The sequence below is a fragment of the Fukomys damarensis genome, unplaced genomic scaffold (genome assembly GCF_012274545.1).
Source record: "Fukomys damarensis isolate Sample0158 unplaced genomic scaffold, DMR_v1.0_HiC HiC_scaffold_38, whole genome shotgun sequence".
Classification (NCBI taxonomy): Eukaryota; Metazoa; Chordata; class Mammalia; order Rodentia; family Bathyergidae; genus Fukomys; species Fukomys damarensis.
The window spans coordinates 47294319-47317562 of NW_022900950.1; the positions used below are offsets into that span (position 1 = coordinate 47294319).

General features: G+C 34.3%; 1 protein-coding gene across 3 annotated transcripts in view; it reads right to left on the reverse strand.

The window, feature by feature from the left end:
* Positions 1-23244, reverse strand: part of Setdb2 (SET domain bifurcated histone lysine methyltransferase 2) — a 78359-nt gene that overhangs the window by 53953 nt on the left and 1162 nt on the right. For 2 of the 3 annotated variants that reach the window (XM_010636977.2, XM_033759992.1), the window contains 4 exons: positions 16380-16731; positions 11049-11174; positions 9475-9540; positions 5089-5185 (listed from right to left, as the gene is read on the reverse strand). In XM_010636977.2, coding sequence (XP_010635279.2) covers positions 5089-5185; positions 9475-9540; positions 11049-11174; positions 16380-16395 — 305 coding nt within the window. In that variant the 5' untranslated portion in view covers positions 16396-16731. The remainder of the gene's footprint in view (positions 1-5088; positions 5186-9474; positions 9541-11048; positions 11175-16379; positions 16732-23244) is intronic. The other variant, XM_033759993.1, reaches the window with a different exon arrangement.

Consider the following 23244-nt stretch of genomic DNA (forward strand, 5'->3'; position numbering starts at 1 on the left):
AAAAAAAAAAAAAAAATCACAAGTAGTGCTCACAATCACAGTGTTAGGAAGTATACACATTGTGTTTTACCTTTTTTTTTGAGACAGGGTTTCACTTTGTAGTGCAGAGTGGTCTTGAACTTACTATGTATCTCAGGCTGGCCTCAACCTTGCTGTGACCTCCTGCCTTGGCCTCCCTGGTGCTGGAATTACAGGCATGCACCACCACACTCAGCTAGTACACACATTTTAATCAGTATTGCTTCCCAAATTCCCCTTCTCAAAAGGTTAGACAGATTTACACTTTCATGAGCAAGTGTGAATGTGAATCTGAATATTATTTTTAAAATATTTTGTTTCTTTAAAAATTTTTTTTAAGTAGGGAGTTTGAACACAATTTCGTATTAATTGATCTTTCTTTTTTTTTTTTCCTTCAGTGAATTGTCTATTCATATACTTTTTGTTTTGTCTGCAGAGGGCTTGTTCATTCATTTCATTTATGAAAGACTTTTTTTTTTGTAGTCCTAGGGTTTGAACCCAGCCTTTCTGCTTGCTATCAATGAGGTACATCTCCAGCCCATCCAAGCTTTCTTGAGTGCTGCTAATATGCGAGGTACAATGGAAATGACAATGAAAGCTCCATGACCGTAAGGAGGTTATATTCTAGGTAGAGAACTAATTATTTACAATAAAGTGTAAATAGTGTTATGAATAAAACTATGATACATGCTATGGAAACAAATGAAAATACATGTAATCTTTATTACTGTTCTGGCTTTTTAGGGTTCTAATGATATATAGTTAGTTTTTCTGTGGTCAGGGAGTTCCAGAATTATTTTGATGTACCATGAAGATCTAATTTAAAACTTCCAATTGATATCCAATTGTTTAGATCATTTTAGTTTTTGTTTTTTGAAACAGGGTTTTGCTTTGTAGTTAGGGTAGGCCTTGAACTCACTGTGGAGTCTGGGCTGGCCTCAAACTCATGGTAATTCTGCCTGAGTGTTGGGATCACAGGTGTAAGGCACTGCACCTGGCCAGATCATTTTTGAATGATTTTTTTTTTATCCTTTACTGTTGACTAACTTAGTCATATCTCCTATTTTTTGTTGGTTTAATTTTTCTTTTATGGTACTGACTCTGATATTACCAAATCTAAAGTTCTTATGTCTTCAAGGATAACCCTGAAAATATTTCTTTAGTATTCAGTGGAGTTTCTGATTTTGTATTACTAGCTTCTTTTTAAAGAACATTAATTATTCAGTGCTCTTGAATTTTTCACTCACTGGCCCTTTTCTTTTACATTTTGGATATTCTTACTAACCTTTTAATATATTCCCGCTGGCTTGAATCATTGGTGCTATAAATGGATTTAATCTCCTTTATCAGTCTTTTTACTAAAAAAAATAAGAAGCTATAAATGGATTGAATCTAGTTAGTTCCTTGAATCTGACTAGTGCCCAAATATTGATATAATTCAAACAAATTAAAATTATCATAAACATCTATTTAATTAAAAGAAACTTATTTATACTCACAAATAGTCTATCAATAATTAATTCTTTAAATTTTAACATGGAAACCTTACAAGTACCCTACTGTTGGTCTATATAATATGCATTTACAACTGCTGTACCACAAATTAGCTGTATTATAATTTTTATACCATTTTAATGTTTTCCTTAAAGTACTATAATATGATGCCATACAGTCTGTTAAATCAACACCTCTGTGCATTATTGTAATCAAAGACTCCCTGAGAAGTGGTACAAGCTTCTCGATAGACAGTCATGCACTAGTAGCTCAAACCATAAAATAGTCCATTCAAATAAGATGCCTGGCAGTGAGATATATGAATTACGGTCCTGTTGAGAACATGTTAACCTCTTTAAGAAGTGACTTTCATAATGAGTCCTTTTTTTAAAAAAAAAAGTTGAAACCATCTAAATATCCATCCATAAAGGGGCAGATAAATAAAATGTAGTATTTTCACATTATAGAAAATCAAACAAGTTAAATGAAATGAAACAGCTCTCTAAATACAGCAAAATGATTGGACTTAAAAACTAATGCTGAGTGAAATAAGAAAGTACATATGTGACTATGCAAATTTTAAAAATAAAATTTTAAAACAACAGGAAACAGATTCTGTAATCTACCTTTTATTCCTCTCTCCTGTTTAATTCCTATCTTCATTAGCCCATTACACTTTAGTAATTACTTTTATTCTTTCACTTATTTTAGTATCCAATATTTCCTTATTTTTTTAAAGCCAGTACTTGAAACTATTTATTCCCTATTATTAGGTGCCAACTTCCTTTTTACTATTTTTTTTTCCTTATAAAGCAGTATAGTATACAGTGAACTTAGCACCTCTGAGATCTACCATTTTTTTGTTTCATTTTATTCAGAATTCACTGTAATAAATTCTCTTAGGCTCCCCTGGCATTGTTTTTTTGTTTTGGTATAAGCTACTCACTTTCAAGTTAGTAGTACTGTAAAACAGCAAACCAAATGTATCATTCTCCTTTTCAACTTAACCAAGTTATGTTTCAAATCAGATTCTGTGGCATTCTTTTCTCCATATATCACTACTCGATTTCCTCCATTTCAGCTATGTTTTCTTTTTTGCTTTTTGAGGAAAGGTACATGAAACATTATTGTAGCTCACTCTGAAAAGTGGTCATTAATTTTAGTGTACTCAAAGCTATGGATCTCTTTGGCGTTTCTAACAAAGAGCATCAAACATAAGACTTAGAATTTAAAAAGCCAATACTAGATGGTGAATTAAGTCCAAATGAGGAGAATATTGCTTTTTGATTAACTTTAATAAAGTTATGGGATACTACAATAGATTTCTCAGGACAGCCCTGTAAGTAGGATAATACCAGAGGGAAATAAACTTACAGTTAGTGAAACAGTTCTTTTTCTACAGCAATGAGAAGAGGTCTCTGCTTAGTGAGCCTGTCTTTGGTCATGCTCTCCATTCAATATTGTTTTCAGTGACAGTACAGGCTAGCAAGCTTGCTGGGCATGATGCTGTACAATTGTAAGCTGTTATCTAGGAGGCTAAGACAGGCAGAATTGAGGCCACCTCGTGTAACTTTACAAAACCCTATCTTAAAACAGGCTGAGGATGTAACTCAGTGTAGAGCTACTTACTGAACACCAAGTGATGCCTCTGGATTCAATTCCCAGTACCACCAAAAACAATTGAAAAACAAACAGAACAAAAACTAAAAAAAATTAGGGAGCTTATTGTACAGTATGATAAGCTAGAAAAGACAGAAAACATTACACACAAGAAATCTATAAATTGGGCCAAGGATTTAGCTCAGTGGTTCTGCCACCTGCCTTGCAGGCGCAAGGTTGGGAGTTTGATTCCTAGAACCAAAAAAGAAAGAAAGAAAAGAAATCTACAAATGCAAAAATATCCTGACAAGCCACACAATGAACTTAAACAAAAAAGAGATGCTTGTATTTAAGTTTAAAATGCAATTGTCTAAACAAGATGGGGGAGAGCTTGTTGGGTAGAAATTTATTTGAAAAGGAACCTTATATTTTAGTGAGTTACAGTGGTTTCATCTGTATTTTAAAAAATAAAGGGCCAGGGATTTAGCTTAGTGGTTTCGCTGCTTGCCTTGCAAGCACAAGGACCAGAGTTCGATTCCTGGTACCCAAATAAATAAATAAATAAATAAATAAATTGTATGCTGTACATTAGAAAGTGGTCAGAATTTCTAGGAAAAAAATTGTTTATGTGATACTGAAATGGGCAATCAGGGCAGGGTTTGAATGTATGATCCCCCTAAATCAGCCTCTCAGATATTAAAGTGCTGGGATTACAGATTAGTTCACACTTTATAACTCTTTTATTTCAAGAATTTTTAGAGCATCATTTTAATGCTTCGTTGAAAGAAAAAATAAAATTAAAGCAACAACTTAACAATTCTAAGAAGCTGTTTTGTTTTTTAGAACTATCTTCTTGGCTTTGATTAAGACTTTAAAGAAATTAGTAGTTGAAGGTTTTGGTGAAGACATTACCTACTAAAAATAAAGACAAAGTGTCAGGTCAGATTTGCTTTTGTACAATACTCCTTTATGCTGAAGAATGTTAATGAAATTAGAGGTAAATGATGAAAGGGAAGCCAGAAAAATTTAGTTTATTCCTATAAACGTTCTACTACTTGAGAGCTATTATGCATTTTAAAAACTGAACAGGATTTAGCTCAGTGGTTCCACTGCCTGCCTCTCAAGTGCAAGGTCTGGAGTTTGATCCTCAGTACCAAAAAATAATAATAATAATGAAATTTTTAAAATAAAAAAATAAAAACTAGCCAGGTGTGATGGCACACACCTGTAATCCCAGCACTTGAGAGGTTCAGGCAGGAGGATCGCTGTGAGTTCGAGACCAGCCTGGGCTACACAGTGAGTTCCAGATCAGTCTCAACTACATAGTGAGACCCTTTCTCAAAAAACAAATAACAAAAAAACCTGAACAAATACTGAAAGATACTTACAATATTTTGTTATACTCTAAATCTACCAATTTTTAAAGAAATCAACTTGGTAGATTTTACTGTACTAATGATATGCAGACACATCTTAAGCTAAATACAGTAATATCTCAGTTCACAAAAGCTTCTGCTTGCAAACAAATCAGTTTACAAACAAAAGTGTTTGGCAAAATTTTGTTTCCATTTGCAACTTCTGCATCAGGTGATAAACATGACCATAGCCATCTTCCCCCACAAAAACACAAATACAGCCAAAATCATAAGACAAGTTAAGTTCGTATTACAAAATGACTTATTGACCTAGAGATATTAAATAAATAACATATTAAGGGATTCATGGACCTTTATCTGATAAAAGTACTAAACTTTACAACTTGTAAAGCTTTTTTTTTTTTGGTACCAGGGTTCAATCGAACTCGGGTCCTTGCGCTTGTGAGGCAGGCCACCGAACCGCTGAGCTAAATCCCCAGTCCTACAACTTGTAAAGCTTTAATGGGAAAAGTCTCTTTAATATATTTAATCTAATGTCAAATGATTTTGAAAGACAATCTCTTAAGAGCAAAAGCATTAACATAAATATATATATACATACAGAAATGTACAGTCTTTTGGAAAGGAGTCTTTGTATGATGTAGAAGGAAATTCATTTGACTCGTTTTCCTGTTCACTCTGAGTCACAGATGTATGATCTACATGAAAAAAAAATACACACGTCAGTAATAAATATACAAAGTTAAACACCACTCACTAAAATATCCAAAATAGTATCTTCATGACTAGAAATTCTGCCTGTATGGAACCCCAAAATTTGCAAGCATATTAAGATTTCAATATACAGCCAAAAGATTAGGTGTATTTTCAAAAACATTAATAATGAATAGGATAAATTAAAATGCATAAAAGAGATTGCTAATATGAAATCTGTAGTTTGGCCTGAATATAATCTACATTTTAACCAACCTTAACATGAACAAGTATCCCTCTTTCTGCTTATATTTTACAGAAAAAAAACACAGCTTTTCAAGGCTTATACAAGATAAGAAAATAGAAAGTGTATGCATCTTTGTTTGCTCTTTGTTCTATAACCATCCATTTTGGGAGGAAGAATTTGCTATTTCGTTGTTTTGATCTATTTATTGTTTCACATTTCTTCATATTATCTTTTTACACATAATCCTCTTCTATTAACCCCCTCTCTTTGCCTCATTTTTTTAATAATGCTTGATATAAAGCCATGCTAGGCATGCATTCTATTTTTTTCTTATTTTTATACTATTCCTTAACTATTCCTACCCTCTAACATATCTATAACAGAAATAAAGTGGTATATTTTAGGAAAAAATTATGGGTTAAAGGAATATGCTGCTTGGTTTAAAAACTTCTTAAAGTGCACCAATGGACTTTAAGGAAAAAAGTGATTTTTATCCTGTCTTAGACTACTGTTGTCAAAGAAAAAAATTTCAGTGATATCTACTGAAAACTGTAAAGCAGACTTTATTCAGCTCCACTCTGATAAGTATACAGAACATTGCAAAGAGATATGCTAGTGATGGAGAGAATGGACTCAAATATGAAATAGTACGAGCAAGTGGGAATTTATAGTCAAATAGCAGAGTAGGGTAGTTAGTTATTAATGGATGAAAAATGGCTAGAAGGACATACAAAGTGTAAAGGGGATTCTGGCTAACCAACCTAATAGGATTTTTGCTATAGAAAATAATTAGACAATCACCAGGAAGATGGGGGTAGGGTGAGGAACCCAACAGATACTGATCAGATATTGGGGGAAAGCAATTCTTGCTGAAATCAAAATTGTCAAGGAAGTACTTAGATGGACCAAGGGGAAGGTTCAGAAGCCTCAGTAAAGTTTGGTGAAGCAAAGTGCTTTAGTTTTACTAAAAAACAGCAATAAAAGTTTAATAAAGAACATTTAAAAGTTATAACCTAAGGCTACTTGGCTCACTGGAAAACAAATATTCCTCCTTAATTACCTAAGTAAAGAAAGAAGGTATAAAATCTTATGAAGAAAACTATAACAATTACAATAAATTATATAATTAAGAATTTCTGATTTTCCCCAGGTAATTTTTTGCCAGTCATAAATCTGTATTAGTGAAAATGAGCAAAACAAAAGTACATAAACAGAGTTGGAAATAATATTTATGGCAAAACATGGGTATTTAAAATTATAAGACAGGAGAAAGGAGAAATAATTCCTTTCAATAAAAAAAGTTTCCAATCCTGTATGGGGACACAGCAAATATTTACAGTTATAACTAAGTGAGAAAACGAAAGGTCATTAGTGGTTTGATGAAAGTCTGGGGAATGCAGGCTGGATCGTGGAGGGCCTATTTTGACCTTGTAGCAAATCCATTTGTTTCTCTCAGCCTTGGTATCCTTTTTAAAATAAATGCTAGTATGAAAGTTTATTACAAATTGTTAATCTTTAGACTTGCTAACATAATTGCAATTATGTAGCTCTCTTCTACTTACTTAAGTAGAAGTAGTACTGGAAAACAGATATTATTTTATTTGATAACTGTTAATTTCAGATGAACTATATAAAAACAAAATAATATTTAGCATTTCTATTAAGGAAATTATTACTTTAAAAGTCCCAAAACAAAAACCCAATTTATTTTTAGTGGTAAATGTGCTCACTTTGGCAGCACATATACTTTTAGTGGTAAATTGTTTCAGAAAGAAAACTGTTGTTTAGAATTAGTTCTTTGCTCCCATCACTTGCATTTATAAACCTCTGTCTGGGAAAACTAATATAATCCCTTGAAGGTGTTTTGATTCTGAAGGAGTCTAGATGTGTCACAGTAGAATAAGGATTTTTTTTTTAGCTAAAATATATAAGACTCAACAAATGCAGGAAAAGACTTTCTCTGAACTCTTAACTATCTAAAAGCAGATCCTCAGAAATAAAATGCAAAACACAAAACATACAAAAAACCCCAAATTTAACTGTCATAAATCCTCTTCTCTAGGAGTTTTGAACAGGGAAAGCTTACTCACGGGAAGAGCAGAGGTAGTTGGCACTATATCCAGATATTGTCACAAACTATCATTCCTCTCCCAGCTATTCCCTTCAGGACCAATTAGCTTTCAAAAGTCATCTGTGTTTCCAAAACTGCCTCTTCTTCCACCTCCTTCTAAAAAGTCATCTGTTCTTCCACAAGTGCCCTCTGCTCTTCCCTTTCCCCTATTAGGATAGTATAATAAGCTTGCAAATCTCATCTCTGCTTTGGGTATTCCTTTCTTTATGTGATTCTCCTGTGCACATAAAATTAATAAACTTGTATGCATTTTCTATGGTAATTTGTCTTTTGTCAGTTTAATTCACAGACCCCCCCAACCCTAGCTGCTGAGATAAAACATTTTACCCCCTATAATTCCAAGTGTTACTGAAGGATACTATGAAAGGGGGTTTTTAAATCAAGAATATATTCTTCTGAAACTACAGATACTGAAATTGAGAATACTTCTACAAACAAAAGGTTTCTTTAAAATAGACCAATGATGCTAGACCTAAGATGTAAAAGCTGTAAGGCTCCCAATTATGGCAGTAAAACAACTAAAATCTCTTGCCAATATCCAACTGTATTCATTAAAAGTTGGTAAATGTACTGCCTCAACAGGAGCAAATTTCTGATAGACTAAGATTTATGGAATTTAGATTCTGATAAATAACTTCAAGTTTTCCAGTCTTGGTACAAATAACAAGAAATATATATTTGTCCTGCCTCAGTTTCAGAGTACCTAAAACACTGTAATTTCCTAAGTGATGAGGTAAGAGGAACATCTATTATAGTATTTGGTATTACTTACTAGTTCCTAACTTACAGCTTCTAAGATCCTTAGAATTGCCAGAGTGGTGAGTGTCTGTCTTTTGTATGCTAATGTGCTAACTGGTGAACAGGATTACTGGGTTGATGGCTAGTCACCAGAAAGACCAAAACATGATTAGAGGATTAAAACTTTCAGCCCTAACCACGGCTATCCCCCATCTCCATGAAGTGGAAAGGGGCAGGCAATTGACCCAATCACAAATGACCAATCATTCATGACTATGTACTGAGACTGCCCCCCAAAATTCATAAATACTGGGGTTCAGAGAGCTTTTAGGTTGGTGAAAGCATCCTGTGCTGGGAGGGTTCCACACACCCAAAACTCTACAGGTAGATAAGTTCTATCACTTAGAGGCCTTCCAGACTTTGCCCTTCCTTACTCTTCATCTGGCTGTTCATTATATATTTTATAATAAACTGCTAATAGTGATGCATTCCCTTGAGTTCTCTGAACCATTATATTAAAATTATTGAGCCTGAGAAGGATGTTGTGGAAACCACTGATTTGTAGCCAACTCAGAAATAGCAGAAGCCCAAGGTTTGTGACTGGCATGAAAAGCAGGAGGCAAGCCTTATGGGTCTGAGTACTTAACTTGTGGAGTCTGCATTAACTAAGTAGTTAGTGTCATAATCCAACTAAATGTAGAACATGAAGGGTGTCCACAGAAAATTGGAGAATTGCTTGGTATGGAAAACCTACACATCTGGTGTCAGAGGTGTTGTAAACAGAGAAAGTTTTTTAGTGTGTCATCATTGAACCTTCTAAATTGAGTTTGTTTAGAGCTTTGAAGACTAATGCTCTCAAAAAAAAAAATCTAGACATGAAAAATTACCCACCAACTTAACCTAAAACAGAATATACCTCTCTTCACAGAAAGCAGGTTTATAGTGGTTTAGTCTTAGAATTCTATTTGCCCTCTTTATCTGAAGAAGACACATGCATTCCCAATCTTGGGACAGGTACAACTTCATTTAATAAAGGAAACTGACTTATAGAACTTAGCAATATGGATCTTACATTTTCTTTCAAATTATACTTAATTAATGTGACATATGAAGGATGGCTTGCTGTGGGGCAAGGAAATATCAGAATACTCTAGGATTAGGGTGAGAAATGTACATACTTTTTTTCAATGTTGAATTTTTACTTATAGTTGCATCATTCACTAGAATCATTGCTTGGATATATTCTGTTAAGAAAAAAATAAAAATAAAAAAAGAAATGAAAGCAGTCAGTATCACCATCATCTTTGCTCACAGTACCAGTTACTACACTAAACAATTTATATACTTTATCTTATTTAATCTTCACAACTCTAACAGGTTCTTACAGTTATCTGTATTAAAGAAGCTATTTATTCTAGGCAATCCAGCTAGAAGTGGTGGAACTGGACTCAAACTTCTGTGATGCATGAAAGACTGAGAAGGAATATTAAAATGAAATAGTACTTTAAAAAATGAAAACATAATAGATTAATGTCATAAAAACAGAAATATTACCAGAAAGTATTAAGAATAGTTTTGGGAAAATCTTGCTTTAAAACTGTATGTCCAGATGCACCAAAGGATGATTCCTCATTAAAATCTTATATCCTGCAACCAAGCAGGGTTGAAGACAGAAAAAAAAAAAAACTTAGATGAGTTAACTGTCTTGCGTAAAACATTAAATTTTTATTCAGAAGATTAATGGAACAAGTTCTGTTCAAAGCAGGCAAAATACAGTTATATGTATTTTTGGGATATTTAAATTTTTTTGGTATGATTGAACCCGAGGCCTCCTGCATGCTAATAAGCACAGGCTCTACCACTTAGCTTATATACTAAGTCTACCAAAAAATGTATACACACGTCAGCAATTTGCTGTACTAATAAAGGTCTGGAAGCTAATGCTACCACTTTGAGCATCTCATAATTATAGAGGCCAAAGGTAACTTGTATTAATCTCACTGTGCCTCAATAAATTTATTTTTTTTTAATAAATCTTATTTTATCCCATTCCCTGCCTCAAGTTCCCTCCCCTCCCTCTATACAAAAGCCTTGTTTCCATTTTTTCCTTCTGTTTTCACTTTTTCTTGTCACTTTCTTCCTTTCTTCCTCCCTCCTCCCTTATTCCCCTTCCCATTTGAACATTTTCTTCTCATTTCTCAACAATAAATTTAATATTAAAATATTTATACAAGTTTTTCTTTTCCTGATGTATACATTTTTTGGTGAACTCTATACATGTAACAAGTTGTCTCAATCAATGAATAATTTTGTTATTATTTTTATATATGCCAAATATTGTACAATGAGCAGATATTACTTTAGCCAACATCTCCCCTCTCCAAAAAAGACACAAAGTTTAAAAAAATAATAGGATGAGATAAAAAGAAGTAAAATCAGTACCTATTATTCAAACATAATCAGATTCTTTCACTTTTACAAGATGTCCACGGTATGATAAAAGCAAGTTTTCACAGAAGCAGAGTACAAAAACAGCTAAGAGGAGCTGGGGATTTAGCTTAGTGGTGCTGCTACCTGCCTTGAAAGAGCAAGGTCCTGAGTTCAATCCCCAGTACCAAAAAACACAGCAAAGAGCATATTAGGTTTTTAGAAAACAAAGAAATTATTTGACTTTTAAAATGGTATTATTAAAATTACAGTGCTATATTTTTATATTTAAGCTTATTGAAAAGTTATTTTTATTCCTTCATACCTTTATTTGTGGCAGATCCATCTTTGATCTTTTGTTTCAGTGACTGCAGCACATTTTGTACTTTTTCAAATATGAAGTCTACTTTTCCATTATCCTCTAGCTCCATCCAGAAACTTTTTGCATCACCTATAATATAAATAAACAAACAATCTAAGAGTTTGATAGAAACAGACTAATTTCCCCAAGGCACAAGTTACAGAAGGATCTACTTAGTTGTCATAAAATCAAGATTCAATTTGTCACTTTCCTTGAAGAAAAAAGATTTTAGTCGTTTCCTTTTTTTTTTTTTTTTAAAGAAACTACAAAGAATACGATTCAAGTATCTGTTCTCCTTTTCTGCTATTCTAAAAAATATATTGTGGTCTGAGGGTGTAGCTCAGTGGCAGAGTGCTTGGCTACCATGCACAAAGGCCTGAATTCTATCCCCAGCATCACAAAAACAAAACAATGCACATGCACTCGCGCACACGAGCGTGCGCGCCCACACACACACACACACACACACACACACACACACACACACGATTTTTCAATGACACTACAAAGGAGAAATAACTTTAACTTTAATTCAGAGTGGTACTGGGACACATGCATAGATAACATGCATTTTTAATATTTTGGGGATATAACCTACATTGAATATACAAGTAGATGGTTTCAGAATGAAGTATCTTAATGACTATTGACATAACTAAATGTCCAAAAATACTTTTTTTTTTTTTTTTTTGGTACAAGGGATTCAATCTGGAAGTGCTATACCACTTAGTTATATCCTCAGACCTTTTTTCTTTTTTCAATATTTTTGTTTTATTTTGTTTTAAGACAGGGTCTTTGGGCTAGGAATTTAGCTCAGGGTTGCCACTGCCTGCCTCACAAGTACAAGGTCCCGAGTTCGATCCCAGATACAAAAAAATAAAAGGCAGGGTCTTCCAGCATCTCCCAGACTGTCCTTAAACTTGTGATCCTCCTGTTTCCAGCCTCATGACTACTTGGGCTCATTAGTATCAGTATGTACTACCACACCTTCCAATCTGCTCCTAAAAAATCATTTATATAAACTATAAAACCAAAGAGTGTTTTATTTTTATAGGTAAACTTATATAAAGGAGCCAATATTTTTGATGCCCATCAAAGTAATTTCTTTTTTTTGGCAAGCAACACCATGCATAGCTAACTTCTTAAAATTTTTGAGAGAAATAAACCTTTCAAAGTTGAAAATAAACAAGACAATTAAAATTAGCAAAACTCAAATCCCACACCCTATGTTTAAATCTAACAAAAATACCTAACATGTCAAATACAACTTATAAAATTTTAAAATTAATGTATAAAATTATTTTACACAGGGTTTTAAGCAAAAAGGGACATAATAATTGTACTGTATTTTAGAAAGGTCTCTTGAGAGGTTTGAGGATATAGCTTAGTGATAAAAGTACTTCCAAGAAGGTCACTTGAGTAGAAAATTGTAGGATTAATGAGAAAAGAACCTAAAAAAAATATATATATATTTATATATAATTGTATTACATCATATATGTGTATATATCATTTATATACATATATATATTCCATGAAATGTATCAGAAAAACAAAAGCTTGTATAAATATTGTAATACTAAATTATTAAGACATCAAGAGATTTAATACAAGTTATCTTTGACCTCTACAATTACAAGAGGTGCTCGAAGTAGTGGTTATAGCTTCCAGACATTTATCAGTACAGTAAACTGTTGAAGTGTGTATACGGTGGTCTGTCTGTGATACACACACATACACTCTTTCCGTGATGAACATTAAAACTTAAACCTCCAACTGTGGCAACAGAAGCAGAATCTTCATAAGGAAGGAGGCCTAGTCCTCAGAGTCCTAATTCATGCTGGGAAAGTCATCTTTCCCAAAGGGATTCTATTCTCCACCTAATTAGAGCTGCTGCCACCAAGTAGCCTCAGGAGGGGTGATGTTTCACTAACACTCTGGCCTGTTGTATATTATCCGAGACAAAGCCCACTTTTAAATCCTCACAGCACAGCCCAGATAAAGTTTCAAGATTTGAAACAAATAGAGGACAGAATGGATGACAAATGGTACTTAAGGGTAGACAGAGCTATGAAATAAGGGTTTTATTTACCATGCTAAGCAATTTTTATGTAGAAGACTACTCAAGAGGTATAAACATCTCATGATGTGATTAGATGTGTTTCTTAGAAATATCACTCTGTGCTAAGAAGTGGTGGCACAGGCCTGTAATCCTAGCACTTTTGGAGGCTGAGGCAAGAGGATCACAAGTTTGAGCCCAGCATGGGAAACTTAGTAAGACCTTATCACAAACACAGTAACAGTAATAATGTCTGGGGATGTAGCTTATACAAAAGCCCTAGGTTCAACACTGTAGGCAAAAAGCAAAACACACTCAGACAGTGGTGAGAGGAGTTTAGAATGATTTCCATCTTTCTGTCTCAGGGAACCAAATAGTAGTGATATTCAATGTGGTGCAAAATGAATTATAGGGGCCGGTGAAAATTCAAGGGATAGGGAAAGAGGGAGATATGGAAAAGAGGAAAGGAAGAAGGAAAGACATCACACACACACACACACACACACACACAGAATACTATTTAGCCATAAAAAGGTTGGAATTCTGTCATTTGTGACATTATATGAGGGTAAGTAGGATATTATGGAAAGTGAAATAAGTTAGAGCAGAAAGACAATATTGCATCATCTCACTCATGTGGAATCTACAAATACTGATCTCAAAGAAGCTGACAGTAAAATACTGGTTACCAGAGGCTAGGGAGAGTAGGGAGAGGAAGGGATGAGGAAAGGTTGGTGAGCATATTATTAGTTATGGTGTTCTATTGCTTCGTAGGTACTGTAGATAATATATAGCACATTTCAGAAAAAGCTACAAGAAAGTTTTCTGAATGTTGTCACTATGAACAAAAATATACATATAATAAATATAGCATACACTATAAATATATACAAAATATTTTTTTGATACAAGATCTTGCTGTGTAGTTCACAGTGGCCTTGAACTCACTATGTAGCTCAGGCTGGCCTTGAATTTGTAGCAATCCTCCTGCCTCAGCCTCCCAAATGCTGGGGCTAGAGGAACGCATCACCATGTTTGGCTCAAATACATACAACTTTTATGTTGATTAAAAATTAACTAATTGGATTGAGGTGTAGGTCACCATAAACACAAAACACAAATTCTAGATTTGTAATATAACACTGTGCTGCCTGGAGAAAGCAGTAGTGATGCTAAAACATGGCAACTGAGCTTCATTAATTCTTTTTTGTGACTGTTATTTAAAACTATCTTAGAAATATTATTAGTAATATATTCTGATAAGAAATATTATTACTAATACTAATTTATTCTGCTAAGAAAAAACAAGCTGGGTGTGGTGGCACATATCAGCAATCCCAGCACTGCAGAGGCTGAGGCAGGAAGATGACTCCAACTTCAAAGTCAGCCTGGGTTACACAGTGAGTTCAAGGCCAGCCTGAACTGCACATGGAAACCCTGTCTTAAAAAACAAAAACAATAGAAAACCCCAAAACAACAAAAACCTCAACAAACTAACTGCTTAGTCTTGGAACCAATTAATAAAAGGACAATGGCAATGTAATTTTTTTAAAAAGAGAGAGGCCAGGGCTATAGCTCAGTGGCACAGTGCCTTTGAGCATGTACAAGGCCTTGGGTTTGCCAGCCTCCTGACAATAAAGAATTAAAAAAACCAAAGTTACTCAAGCAAAATATCAAAACTATCTGCTTTTACAATAAATGAATATAACTAAGCATCCTGTAAAATCATTACTATTTCAGACCACTAGGTTTTACATTTGTTCTTCAAGAAAAGAGAAACTTGTCAGTGGGTGATAAAAGTCTCTCTTTTAATCTCAACACTTTGGGAGGCTGAGGGAGAAGGATCACAAGTTTGAGCCCAGACTGGGTAACTTATGGACTTGTATAGATCCTGTCTCAAAATAAAAAGAAAATAAAAAGGACTAAAAATGTAGCTTAATATGAAGGCCCTGGGTTCAATCTCCAGTACTGTTAAAAAGGAAAGAAAGAGGGCCAAGGATTTAGCTCAGTGGCACTGCATTTGCCTTGCAAGCACCACAGGTCCTGAGTGTGGTCCCTGGTAGGGGAGAGGGGGAGAGATTTTCATATCTGCTGTAGTCTGTAGAGATGATTATTACAATGTAAACAATTTTAGTCTTGTGCTGGGAATGTAGCTCAGTAGTAGACCCAGTGGGAGAGGCCCTGAGGTGAGCCTCAGTCCCCAAACACACAAAAGAATTTGTTTTTTGTTCCTGATCTTATTTGTGCACTATATGCACACACAGAATTATAACCTAAAATTAAATGTGTGTGTGTGTATCCAGGTGATAAAGCTTAGTATCAACAGAGAAAAATTACGTTCACAGCAGGAACCCTTGATATGGTGTGCTGGAAATGGCAGTTTACCACTGTGACCTTCCTCCTCAAAACCCATAACCCCAAGTCTAATCATGAGAAAAGTCACACAGTAATTCCAATAGAGGGGTAGCCTACAAATGCCTTGATACAAAAATCACAGAATCAATGAGTCTAAGAGACTGTCACAGCCATAAGGAGTCTAAAGAGACATGAAAAGTAAATGTAATATCCCAGATAGAATCCTGGAATGGAGTAAAATGTTCTATAAACCCTAATAAATTAAAGATGAGAGTTAATAATGTATCAATATGGGTTTGTTAATTTAACATGCACCATCTAAATGTAAGATGTTACTCACAGGTGAAGGTGGGTGCTGGACATATGGTGACTTTCTGAACTGTCCTTTTACTATAAAAATTTTTTTTTAATTTCCCCTAAAAAGTAGTCTATTTTTTAAAAATGTACTACTTTAGGGCTGGTGATTTAGCTCAGCGGTTCGGTGGCCTGCCTTGCAAGCACAAGGACCCAAGTTCAATCCCCGGTACCAAAAATAAATAAATAAATAATTTTTTAAAAAAATGTGCTTTAGAAGTTGGGTGCCGAGGTACAGTTTAGTACCTGGGCAATTTAGTGAGACTCTATCTCAAAATAAAAAGGGCCCATAAAGGCCCTGGGTTCAATCTCCAGTACCATTAAAAAAATATTTTTTTAATTTAAAAGTACATCAGAGCTCTTATTTAACATTACTAATTATCAATTAATTATAAAGACAGTCAAAGTTGGAACTTTATTCCCTCTGATTCAGAAAAGTCACTTACAAAGAAAAACTTTGGAAATTTCACAACTTTGCTTGTCTATAAATTTTATACATAAAATTTACAGCATGTTCTTCAACCTACCATTTTTTTCTCCCATCTTTTGGTGTTGTTTATAAATATAAAATTCTTCAAAATTAAGTTTATCAAGATTGAATAGTAGTAATCACTGTGATAAGAGTATAACTGGAATTCAACTGTTGTCTACAAAAGCTGCAGTCCTCAGATAAAATAAATCACTATACCATTTTAAGCACAATATTCTTTGATACTTAGAAACTGTAGTTGCAAAAACTTTCACAGATGACTACCAGTCCCAACAAACGTCTGGTTGATGCATCTTTATCAAGTGAGTATTTACGGCTGTATCACATCACTGACAGTATTACAGACAAAAAACAACTCAATCTTTTGGTCCTCAAATGCATGAGACATCCTGTAAGAAAAACAATAAAGAAAAGTGTATATTCGTAAAGCACAAAACATGCAAAGTAAAAAGATATTGTTATAACAATAGCTCTATCTTTTAAAACAGCATGAATCATAAAATTCGAAATTAAGTGAAAAAATATGTAAAATGTCAAAATTAGAAAAATTACCAAGCAGTTAAGAATTACTCATAATTCTGTCAACCATATTTAACATATTTATTAACTTTTACTATATCAATCAACAATTAAATAATTCCTATTATAAATACTTTTAAACCTTTTAAACGGAGATAATAATGCTGCCTTATAAGTTGTGGTGATGATAAGACTTACCTATTTAGAATAATGCCTCATAGATGTGACAGAGCCAACAAATGCTAGCATTATTATTCTTTCAGTATATAATTTTAGAACAAAATTTGAATTTTAGTGAACATAAATTTTCATATTCTTTCACTAATAACATACTGCACTTTCCCTCATTAACATTTTTCTTCCAGTACAGGGAAGGACCTTGCACTTGCCAGGCTGGTGCAGAGCCACTGAGCTTCATCCTCGGCCCTCATTAATATTTTGTTTTTATCTTATTGAGTTTATTGATACTTTTTAAGTATACAGTACAGTTACACTCATCATTGGTATCTTGTACCTTTACATGACAGATCTTGGTTCTCACTTTTCCCCCATATTCCTGCCCTCCTTTCACCCCTTCCACCCTCCCTTATTTACAAAGATTTTGTTTCCATTTTTTCTTTTTCTCATATTTTTCTTGTCCCTTATTTCCTTTCCTCTGCCCTTCCCATTTCCCCTACATCTTTAGCCCTTTTCTTCCTATTTCACATTACCTCATTAATATTTTTTTACTAAATATACTGTGGTCAAAAATCCACACATTGAAGATTTTATATATGTCACCATATGGTCTACCATTTCCACACCAATCCATAAAAATTACTAGAAGACTTTTAAAATATATATGGTCATGCTGAACACAAAAATACCCTATGTACAAAGTCTGTGACTTGGGAAAGTAACTAGATAAGCTACAAAGGCAATACCAACCATAATCTCAAAAAAAAAGGATGGGCAGGAAACCACACAAAGCAGACAAAGGTGCAAGAATCCCTGAACATCTGAAGAAAGTACAGCATGAAAATAAAACTTACCATGCTTACCACACTGACGAGCTTTAATAAGAGAATTAATAGAGTCCTGAAAATAATTTTAAATAAATATATATTATTTGATATCCTCAAGATCTAAAGAAGGAAACTGCATCCATGAAATAATATACAATTTTGAAAAATAACCAATTAAACATCTTGGATAAGAGTTGTTGCAATAAATCCAACAGATGACTGAATAATGGACTGTCCTGAAATACTGGTAACCTGGAAGACTGAGTTGAGTAATTGCTGGAGAACACAGACCACAGAAATAAAAGAAAATATAAAAGAATACTGTATAGATGAAGCAAAAATGATCAAAAATTTCTCAGAACTGGAAAACACATAGCCCTGAGTCCAAGCAGATAAAATTGTTAATAGATGCCACTAGACAATTTCCAGCTAAGGTATCTTTTGATACTTATAAGACTTCCACAGATACTCAAAAGAACTACCCAGAGACAGACAGGAAATATGGCTAAGTACTTCATGAAGAAAATCAACCAGTGGTTTGGTGGCACATTCCTATAATCTCAGCATTCTAGTGATATAGGGCACCAAGTAATACAAAAATGATAACCAAATAAATAAAAATAACCCAAACAGGGCTGGGGATTTAGCTCAGTGGTGCCTGCCTCACAAGTGCAAGGTCCTGAGTTGGGTTCCCGGTACCACAAAAATAATAATAATCCTAACAAAGAAAATTTTATAACTCCCAATCTGCTAGATATCCAAAATGCAAATTCATGTTCTCTAAAATTAAAGAATGAATTCTAGAAACAATGGAGGCTAAGAGTAGGAAAAGTTTATTGAGAGAAAGATAGCTTCTAAGAGAGGCAGAAGGGGGACTGAAAGTGGGTTGCCCGCCCATCCCACTTTTCAAAGGTGTTTCATACAGCAAAGCCAGGAGGTGAGGAGGGTACAAAAGTAGGACAAAACTAGGGCTGGGGATCTGGCTCAGTACAAGGTCCTGAGTTTGATATCTAGTACCAAAAGATAAAAACAAAACAAAAAAACCTGTAATACCCAACTGAAGATTAAAAGGTGGGCGTGATGTGAGAAAAAACATAATCAGCCAATAAGATTACAAGTATAGTCACCCAGCTGACATTGATTAAATGAGGATCAAATGGTAAATTAAGTCACTGCATAAGTAATTTCTGGAAAGGAAATGGGCTAAGGAGATTGATGTCTATTTATAATATTAATCACTGCTAATCATCTCTAGGGGAAGGAGTACATCTTTTCTTTTTATAATGCTAACTGGTGAAAGTTCCTCAATTGTTTTTCTATGAAGAGAGCCCAGCTTTGTCTAACTGCCTTATAATAATTTTTAACTAACTTAGCTATCTGCAATACTGGGAGGCTGAGGCAGGAGGATTACAAATTCAACCCCAATGCAGGCAATGCAGAGATGTATAGAGAACCTGTCTCAAAATATTTTTCAAAAAAATTTTTTTTAAAGGTTGGGGATATAGCTCAACGTGAGAGACTTGGGTTCAATCTCCAGTAACCCCCCCAACACACACCAAAAACAGAAAAATACTAGGTTTTCCCTCCATCAGGATATTGATACTGGTTAAGCTAAAAATTTTTTAGGAAAATATAAATTTAAGAATTGTGTTGAAAACGTAAATGCAATCTACTAAAAGAAAACAAAAGAAAATCTACTGGAAGAAAAGAATCTAATCTACTAAACGAAAAGAAAATCCTGGGGCTGGGGATTTAGCTCTGTGGTTCTACTGCCTGCCTTACAAGCACAAGATCATGAGTTCAACCCCTAGTACCCTAGTATCCCTAGTAAAACAAAACAAAACAAAAACACACCCAAGTAAAATGCCCAAATTCAAAGTTTTGATAGGGAAATAACAAATTCTTCTCAGAAACTAACAAAGTAGACCCCGCCCCCCGCCAAAATCAAGATATAAAGAATTTAAGTCTGGAGTACATATCTGGTAGAATACCTGTCTAATGTGCCTGATACCATAGGTTTGATTCACAGCACAGCAGGAAAAAAAGAAAGAAAAGAAGAAATTTAAATAACAGATTACCCAATAGGCTCAATTTAACATATATATACAACTCTGCACCCGTAGAAAGTACTTTGGGGTTGGGCAAGATGAAATTTACAAAAACTGTGTACTAGACCAAAAGAAATTCTTTTTTTTTTTTTTTTTTTTTTCTTTTTGTTACCGGGGATAGAACTTGGGCCCTTGAGCTTGCAAGGCAGGCGGTGGAACCACTGAGCTGAATCCCTGGCCCTGAAAGAAATTCTTAACAAATTCCACAGGAATTATGTCACAAAGATCACAGTAATTAATTATAGTAAAAATAAAAATCAATGACACTAAGAATTCCCCACCCCATATTACCTCTGCAAATTTAAAAACAAATTTCCAAGTGATTTATAATTTAGAGGATATCAAAGTTTAAAATGTCAGATTTTTTAAAATTTAGAAATGAAGATTAGTTGAAATACTACATATCAAAACCTTAAGAATTTTGCCAGTGTAGCAAACACAGAAATATTTAAGCCTTAAATGATTTTTTATTAAAAAACGAGAAAATTGAAATTATTCATTTAACTATTCAATTAAGAAGTTGGGAAAAACAGCTGGGGGAGATAGCACATGCCTGTAATTCAAGCACTTTGGGAAGCTGAGGCTGGAGGATCCATAGCTCAAGTCCATCATGGGCAATGTGTGTGGGGGTACTGGGGCCCTGGATTCAATCTCAGTACTGGAAAAAAAAAACAATAAAGAAACTTCAAAAGATCAACAATGTAACAAATGAAAGATAAGAGATTTTAAAACATTTTAAGGTTCAAACAGTTTTATAGCACTGCCCAATGAACTTAACAAGAACAATTTTCTAGGAAAATACAAACTATTATGTAGGCTCAAGAAGTAAAAATTCCAAGATGAATTAAGCATAAAAAGAAGTTAAAACAATAAAGATCTTAAAACAGGGACAATAGAGCTCACCCCTCACTTCCAGTATACCAGCTCCATTAAATTTTAAAGATGAATAGTCTAAAACTTTCAAGGGATGTGTTATTTCTGTTGTACATAAACTATCGCAGAGCAGAAAAAAATACGAGAAGCTACTTATCTCTTTCTGCAAGGTTAGTGACACACAAGGAAAAGAACACCCTCAAGGCCAAAATTACTTCTGGTTATAAATGCAAAAATATTGCAATTATCTAGTAGTAGTATAATGTGGGATTATCTCAGGAATATCTATAAAGTTTATCGATGTGAACGGCCATATTAATAGATGAATTAGTAGAAAACTGTGACCTAAAACAGTTCTATAAAATTAATCATGAGCTGGGCGTGGTAGGGCACACCTGTAATCCCAGCACTCAGTAGGCTGAGGCAGGAGGATCACTCCAGACCAGCCTGGGCTATACACGGCCAGGGACTTAGCTCACAGGTTCCACCACCTGCCTTGCAAGTGCAAGGACCTGAGTTCGATCCCGAATACCCAAAAAAATTAATCATTACACTGGGAAGGTGAGACTACCCTTAGCAAACGAGGACTAAAAAAGAATTTCCTTAGCAAAATCTGGCAGAAAAATAAATAAATAGTAAAACATTAGAAGCATCTTCATTAGGACTAAGATGAGGATAATCATCATCACTGCTGTATTGTGCTGCTTTGGGCTGGGGTTTGGCTCAGTGGTTCCACCGCGTGCCTTGCAAGCACAAGGGCCCGAGTTCAATCCCCAGTATCCCCCCAAATAAATCAATATTGTGCTGGTACTGTTAGAGAAATACAGTAAAGATCTTAAAAAAGAGGGCTGGGCTAGGGATGTAGCTCAGGGGCACCCCACCTGCCTGGCAAAAGTAAGGTCCTGACTTTGATTCCCGGTGCAGGTGGGGTGGGGTGGGATGGGGCTAAAAATTCAAAGAGAAAAATCTATTTGTAGAATAAATAAAACAATGCATAAAGTCAAAAGCCAATGCAAGAGGCTAAGTCTGTAATGTATTTTAGCAATAGCAACAGAAAAGGGTAATATGCACAGACACTGAACAGATTTTAAAAATTATATAGGATACACATGTAAAGAAGTTAAATTAAGATGACTCAATAAAAGGCCAGGAATTTAGCTCAGTGGTGCCACCACCTGCTTTGCAAGTTGAAGGACACAAGTTTGATCCCCAGTACCAAAAAAAGAAAAAAAGAAAAAGAAAAACATATAAATTATAAATTAATAAATATACAAATAGATATTCCAAACGTAAGTCAGAGAAAAATCTTGAGTAACATTTTCAGCCATAAAATGGGCAAAACAAAAAGAAAATATTTGGTGTTGGTCTAGATAGTAGCAAAATTGAACTCTCATAAACTACTTGTTGGATGGGTAAATTAAGAGAGATTATTAATAGAAAATCAATCTTGGTCTGACCTACTAAAACTGAAAATGTTCATAACTGAAAACCAATTTCCACTTTTAGGTTATATATGCTTGAAAAATAGCATGTGTACACAACAGAATACAAAGATTTTCTTTGCACTAGTGTTAAGGTAGAAAACCGGAAACAGCCTAAGATTCATAAAGAGAAAAACAGCAAATAAAATGTGCTGCACAATACATATCAAAGGAAATATATTTTAATATGAGAACCAATCAGAGATAAAATAGTTCACATTTCATTCTTGCACTGGAACACTATGCAGCAGGTAAAATAATTCATAAGTAACAATGAGCTATAATGTTAAACTGCAAAAACTATCAAATGAAATGTGTAGAATGACACAGTACACCACTTGTTAAAATGCATACATACATGTTCAGAGAATATGAAAATGTGATTATATAAAAGAACTGGAAGTCTGTATAGCAATCTTCAGTGCAGATGGGAAGAAAGAAAGGGAGCATTCAGTGATTTCTAGATGGTGCTCTTTATCGGATAAAAAGTTCTAATTATCTAAAAGGAGAATGTGAAAGTGTAATTTTTAAAATTAAGAATATTCAAAAGGGAATTGTCCTTTTTAAAGTTATCTACAACATATTGACAAACTGCTTCCTAGAAAGGTTCTACCACTTTATTGTGCCACTTAAGCACACTCAATGAGTGTTTTATTTTTAAAAACCTCTCATGGGCAGGGGGTTTAGCTCAATGGTACTGTTGGGCCTTGCAAGCCCAAGGTCCTGGGTGTGATCCCGGTGTCAAAAAAGAAAAAAAAAAAGCTCTCACAAGTGTTCCTGAGATTTGAAAAGTAAAACATATTTAATGAAAAAAATTTGCGGGCCGGTGATTTAGCTGAGTGGTTCTGGTGCTTGCCTCGCAAGCACAAGGACGCGAGTTCAATCCCCGGTACCAGAAAAAAAAAAAAAAAAAAAAT